Raw genomic sequence first — 7,273 nt, forward strand, 5'->3', positions numbered from 1 at the left:
AAAATGAAATTCAGGCCCTGAATAAATGTCTAAAAATCCTGATTGGAGTATCACTATAAACAGTTATAAATGATAAAAAGAAGGCTTTAAAAAGATCGGTATCGGTGATCGGTATCGGCAGATACTACTTTTCTGTGATCGGCCTCAAAAACCCTGACCGGAGCACCCCTAATTAAAACTGATCAAAATTGACAGTAAAGACACTTATAATGTTACTAAAAATTATATTTCAAATAAACACAGTCCTTTTAAATCAGTCTATTCATCAGTGAATCCTGAAAAATAAAATCAAGGTTTCCACAAAACTATGAAGCAGCACAACTCTTTACAACATTGATAATAATCAGAAATGTTTCTTGAGCAGCAAATCAGCATATTAGAATGATTTCTGAAGATCATGTGACACTGAAGACTGGAGTAATGATGCTGAAAATACAGCTTTGATCACAGGAATAAATTACATTTTGACAGATATTCACATAGAAAATAGTTATTTTGATTTGTAATAATATTTCACAATTTTACAGTTTTTACTGTAGTTTTAATCAAATAAATGCACCCCTGGTGAGAATTCTTTCAGAAACAGTAGTGTGTTTACATGATACATAGTAATACAACTTAATGTTAACAAATTCATAAAATTAAATTAACACTTATTTTACATAAAATGTACTAATATGTAATAATATTTACCAACAAAATTCATTAATTATTTAAAAAATAGTTTCTGTTAATAGGCCATAAAAGAGTCACTATCAGCTGATGCTGGCCAAAAATCTACAAATAAATAAGTCTGGATAATTTTGGCTTTTTTGACCTTCTTTTTGACTTCATCCGACATTTTTCAACAAAGCAGCAGAGCATTAAACATCTAAATGCTATAACCGAATATGTCCGCGTGTCCGGTCTCACCTGGGGAAGACGTGGGTCTGTGTGGGGTCGGCGGGGGAGGTCGCGAGGGTCGCGGGGGTCTCTGGGGTCGCGACCCTCTGGATGACACCGAAGGAGAGTCCATTCCGTTCACACGGCCGTTAGGGGCCAACGGCTGATCCTGAGCGTCTGTGACCGATGGAGATGGATCTCTGCTTCTCCACAAAAACACAAGACATCAGACTCAGAAGCTTAGTTGGAAATCACATATGTAAAATGATTAGAGATCTCTGGTCCAAACAAACTACCATCGGCACAATAACAACTTAAGAAACTGTATGTGCTAAAATGTCTTCATTTACACTTGCACTTTGACTATTCTGAAGATACCTTCTGCTTGAGTCTTCATGAATCTCAGATTCCCCATTTAAAGTATCTGGAAAACAATAACATCAGTTATTTGTGGTCTTTTTGGCGTAAAATATTAAGTAGCACTGTTATTCAAACAAATAGAGCGACTGACTCTGGTTGTTGGCCTCGGCCGACTGGAACATTTCGGGATCCACCTGCAGACCGTCCAAACACACGGAGAGATCACCGATGTTGTCCGACTGATCTCTGTCTGCGCACAGCTGCAGCGTCTGCTCCACCTCACAGACTGAAAGAGACACACAACCAAAGAGACACGCTGATGAAGAGACGAGTCCGAAAAGCTCCAAACAAAAACAATCAGCGTTAAAATGGCACTCAACTTCATTAGAACTGCTGTAAATGCAGAAAAAAATAAAATAAAATAAAAATTATATATATATATATTTAGGCGTTATACCAAAAACAGCCACCGGGTGACACCCAAACGCAATTGAACTTTTTTTCATAAATTTTCATGTCACGTAAATTTCTCTTGCAATATTGCTTCTATCACAAAATAAAAACCAAATATAGAATCTTGAGACTCAGACCTTTCTGACGATATGTATTTTGTCAAGATTATAAAAAATTTTTGATGCTAAAATATAGAAATGCATTTTGTAATTTGACACTTGACACCGCCCGCTAAAAGAATTTAACGTACCATTTCCATGGTAACACAATCTCCGATTTCTAAATCTTGAGCTTTGAAATGATGCGAACTATTTCCCAGTACTATTTAAAGGGTTGCATTCGCACCGACAGTGTGTACTAGAAAGTGACATAAGCCGGTCGACAGCAGCGTCATTTGTGCGCGGCATTCAACAACGAAAACAAAGAAGAACAACATTAACAACAGGAGGATGGAGGACGCTGTGATCGGAGCTGTGTTTTTGTTGTGTCTCGCGGGTTTCACAATAATGGACATGGAAAGTCGACGTATACGTAAAGCGATTGAAAGAACGGAAAGGAGGACTAAGAATCTCCAACGACAGCTGGCAGTGCTACATTTGCTACAAGTGCCTGCACTTCAGCGTCCGTCCATCTATCGCTGTTCTCCATATTCATGAATTAGATTTATATGCGTGTTATAATTACATTATACAAATTCCACAATTATAGAAGAAATGTATATTGTATAATATAAATTATATATAATGTAATATTAATATATTTTATTTATAATATTGTGTGACAGCTGAGCAGAGTAAATTCAGAAAAATAGATGAAATATTACTTAAATAATTGTATGTATATTTTTTTAAAATTCATTTTTGAATGATTTATTTAAAACAATAATTTGTTTTAGTTTTAATTAAAATATATCTAGATTTTATATTTAAATTATGAAAATTAAATCTAATAATTTATATTATACAGTTTAATTTAAATTATAAAATACAAATTATAATTTATATATAATATCAATATTTTTTATTTAGATTAATTTAAAACCTTGTCTATCTAATATTATAACTTCTGTTGGAGCTGGTAAACATGGTAACGTTTGGATGTTACATAAAAACAGTAAATGCAGAAAAATCAATGAAACATTTTTTAATTTAAATTCAATTTTAAATTATTTCTTTTACATTTTTTATACATTTTTTATTCAAATGTATAAATATATTTTTAGATTTATATAACAAATGATAACAATATAATATAATAATTAATATATTTTACAATTATATAATTTAACATTACATGATACAATCACTTACTAATCTAGCCCAATATTAGAACTCCTGTCAGAGCTAGTAAACATGGTATTTTTTGTATAGTATGTGCAAGGAGTATTCCTATAACAAAAATATGTATACTTTTTATAACTCAAAAAAGAAAAAATAGAGAAAGAAGTCATTTTTGCTTTATAAAAACAAAACAGAAGGACTCTAGTAATCAACATTATGCAACAAACCCTGCTAATAGAGGCAGACTTGTGCTGTGCTCTTTAATGTGGTTCCTGTGGTTAAAGCAGAAGAGCATAAACACTCACTCTTCATGTCATGTGTTTTGAGCGTCTCGCTGACGTCGAGCGTGGCCACGCCCAGCAGAATATCCGACTTCAGCGTCTGGTGACTCCAAACACGGAAGATCAGCTTGCTGAACGGAGTCACGATCCTGACGGATAAACAACACAAACACACACTCAACTCGGCAAACACACCAATTATAGAGTCTATAGTGAGTTCAGATGTCATCGCCACTGACTGTTTAACAATCCCTTCACGTCAGGAGGACAAAAGCAGTTTAATAGAGAATTGAGCCGCATGACAATGTGCATCAGGAACTGGTCGAGCCTGTGCGAGATCACAAATACAGGCCTGAAATCAAGGCAAACTCACACAGTGAGCGGCTGCTTCCATTTGGGCGAGTGTGTGTTGTTGCATTTCTCCGTCTTTTTGGACTGGCCGTCCACACACACCTCCACGTACGGATTTGGGCCGAACCAGTTCTTCTTGCTGTCCTTGAGTTTGGCCGAGATCACTGCAAACAGGAAGAACAAACGGTCAAAACAACACTGCTGGGCCCATGCTGACTTCTGACGGATCTTTCACTAAACATTACCACAGAAAAGCAGGTTGTGTTGAGAGGGAAGTACAGGTTAAATTGCTTTTCTCTTTAAAAATGAAAATACACTGTATTGAAACTGTGTTTTAAAAAAAGAATGTGCATGAAATATGCACAAATTTGCATATTATTACAAAAGTGATTGTACAGAAAATGTCAATTTTTTGCTTTAATGTGATAAATTACTAACTATCGAGCTCTTTTATCAATAGTTTTTTTTTTATTCCAAATTCTCTTAAAACTAGTAAAAGTATTAAAAACATTTTTGTTCATTAAAATAGGGCTGAAATAAAATCAAATATTAGATGAAAAACTTAAACTAAATTTAAACCAGACTTGTTGCCTTTGCAACTAACTGAAATAAGTTTAAGCACTAAAATTAGAAATAAATTAAAAAACGAAATGAGTGAAATGAAAAACTAAATAGAAATGAAATAAATCAAACCCAAAACAAAAATGAATGAAAAATGGAAAAAAAATAATAAAAAATACATAAGTTACTACAAAATTAAGCTAAAATTAAAAAGAAAATGGAAAATATTTAATGAAAGCTAATTTAAGATATTAATAAAAATGTTAAAAGTATATAAATAATAAAATAAAATAACACTGGTCTGTAGCTATTAAGAAACATGAAATATTATGTTCACCATATGAGCAAAATATCGCTTCAAGACAAATTTTGAAACAATTAAGATGAAATAAAATCTTAAAAATAAAATATTTATATTTACTTTAGATGATTTTTGGTTGGTCCAAATTGCACAATCCTACTAAACGAAATTAATGTTGTTCAGTAGTTTAGTGTTTCACGCCATTCAGCACAAGCACAGAAAGAAAATGTTAATATAGCAGAACTTTCAGGAAGTTTACTAACTTTCTATATTTTATTATTAACAGTCATGCACAAATAACACGCACACTTCTTGAAGATAATTTCCTTAGTTTGGAGATCACTGCTGAATTAAAGCAAAAAACAAGCTCTGTGTAGTGCGTTCCTATGTGTATGTGTATTTTTTGGGCTTTTATTCTATTTTATTAGCAATAATCGAGACAGAGATGGGAAAACTGGGACCTGTGCACCTCGGCTCCTTTACTGCTCTGTGACACCATCAGAATTGAAATATTAGCGATCATTAATGTGGCAGAACATCAAAGTCCAGCGATCAGACGGTCGTGGACTCGTGGATGAGGAAGAATGTCACATCAGATAAAATCACAGGTGGAAACATATGCAAACGTACCCACGATCTGCAGCTGCGCTTTCATAGGGAAGCCATTAGCAGGGCCTGCTTTAGCAACACTGCAGGCCATGACACAGGGCTACACTCAGACCTGCAAGCACAAAAAAACAAAACACACACACAACAACACATTAACATTCTGCTGGTATTAATAATGCACGTTTGGGCATTTTCACGACATTACAGCTGCATGGCAAAAGCAGCATGCAGTTCTGCTTGTTGATATCCAAAATAAATCTGATGATATAGATCTGATGACATGAATCTTACAAAAAATAAAAAAAATAAAAATAAAAATTTAGCAACTATTTCATCCTCAAAAGAGCTCATTAGACTTAGACTAAGTTTATAGCAGCGTGGGAACTTGTAAACCTACATATAAACATTTTATTACGCAAAATCAGAATTTGCAATTTTTTTGAAATCACAGGTATTTTGTAAGCAATATGCATAAATTAACAGCCCTAAAAAGTAACTTCAAAGACATCTTAATATCTCTTAATTTCCTGGAAAATATACACTACCAGTCAACGGTTTGATGTCTGTACGATTTTTTTATGTGTTTGAAAGAAGTCTCTTATTCTCACCATTTATTTGATTAAAATTACAGTAAAAATTGTAAAGTTGTGAAATATTTTTACAATTTAAAATAACAGTTTTCTATGTGAATATCTGTTAAAATGTAATTTATTCCTGTGATGTAAAACTGTATTTTCAGCATCATTACTCCAGTCTTCAGCGTCAGATGATCTTCAGAAATCATTCTAATATGCTGATTTCAAGAAACATTTCTGATTATTATCAATGTTGAAAACAGTTGTGCTGCCCAATATTTTTGTGGAAACTGTGATACATGGTTTTTTAGGATATTTTGATGAATAGAACGTTCAGAAGAACAGCATTTATTTGAAATAGAAATCTTTTGTAACATTCTAAATGTCTTTACTGTCACTTTTGATCAATTTTATGTGTCCTTGCTAAAAAAAAAAATTTTTTTGATTTTTTCCCAATGTTTTAAAATATCTAAAAAGTATTAAATATTGGTCAGCCTCAATTTTTTATATTTATATAATATTTAGATTTATTATCATTCAGAGGAACCATAATTTTTATTGTCGCCAAGCAGATTCTAAATATTTAATGCACAAAGTAAAAACAGTAAAAATCTAGTTAAAAAGTTTCCAAATAAACTAGGTCAGATTGGATGACAAGACAATAAAAAATTATGCAATTTTTCCAAGAAATGCCTGACTTATCCGGCATGACAGAGGAACTGAAACTCAGGGAAACAAATCGAGCTCACCATATTCCAGAGCTGAAAACCACAGTAAATGATGAAACTAGACAATCCACATTGAGTTCAATATCTTTTGAGTGGAGAAATAATGAGATTGTGCTCTCATAGCCATGAAAGTGGTGTCAGCTTTCTCCGTTTCCTGCTGTAAAGAGATCCCAGATTACTGACGCTGGGCTCCTCCAGTTACGTCACAATCAAACCGAGACGCTCCGAGTGAGATCTGAATAAACTTTCACTTGAGTTGATCTCTGGGTTAATTATTCATCGCTGATCGTGTATCGGGCCACAATAACAGCCCAGAGGAAAGACCGACGCAGACAAAGACAAAAAAACACCAGCTAAAGCTTTTTAAATGGCACTGATAAGCTTCCAGGTTAGAGATTACGACAGACGTGTTCCTTCATAATCGAAATGTCACTCAGCCAGAGAGAGAATCCGCAGAGTTAAACCAAAGACGAGTCAAAAGATGGGAGTTTCTTTCTGCTTCTGCCTGATATTTCCTCCGCGTCGTCTTCACCATCGACACTTCCTGCTGTCAGTTTAATGTTCAGTGACTACGAGTTAATCATTGAAGAGCAAACACCCTTTCAGAACGTCAATCTGTTTGTTTGAGATACGCAACATAACAACTCCTGACCCGACCAATGGCGTGAGTTTGGGGGCGGGGCTATCTGTCAGATGGAGGGAGTGTTTGTGGCAATAAAATAAACAAAAGATCTAACAGGAAAACCCAAGACTTATCTAGTGACTGGTATATCAGAGAGATTAACCACCTAGCAACCACTCACAACACCCTAGCAACGCTCATAATCCAAAAACTTCTTTTAAAAACTCAACAATACTCATTACAAAAGAGTACTGCTGAAGTACAGTGATT

General features: G+C 34.1%; 1 protein-coding gene across 1 annotated transcript in view; it reads right to left on the bottom strand.

Annotated features, from left to right (window-relative positions):
- Positions 1-6,984, bottom strand: part of LOC107751942 (E3 ubiquitin-protein ligase Itchy-like) — a 31,471-nt gene extending 24,487 nt beyond the window's left edge. Inside the window, exons 1-7 of the mRNA XM_016567732.1 lie at positions 6,403-6,984; positions 5,100-5,190; positions 3,630-3,771; positions 3,281-3,405; positions 1,394-1,528; positions 1,261-1,306; positions 913-1,085 (exon numbers count right to left, since the gene is read on the bottom strand). Coding sequence (XP_016423218.1) covers positions 913-1,085; positions 1,261-1,306; positions 1,394-1,528; positions 3,281-3,405; positions 3,630-3,771; positions 5,100-5,169 — 691 coding nt within the window. The 5' untranslated portion in view covers positions 5,170-5,190; positions 6,403-6,984. The remainder of the gene's footprint in view (positions 1-912; positions 1,086-1,260; positions 1,307-1,393; positions 1,529-3,280; positions 3,406-3,629; positions 3,772-5,099; positions 5,191-6,402) is intronic.
- Between the last annotated feature and the right edge of the window lie 289 nt (positions 6,985-7,273).

This window comes from Sinocyclocheilus rhinocerous, unplaced genomic scaffold, assembly GCF_001515625.1.
Source record: "Sinocyclocheilus rhinocerous isolate Xijiao unplaced genomic scaffold, SAMN03320098_v1.1 scaffold1363, whole genome shotgun sequence".
Classification (NCBI taxonomy): Eukaryota; Metazoa; Chordata; class Actinopteri; order Cypriniformes; family Cyprinidae; genus Sinocyclocheilus; species Sinocyclocheilus rhinocerous.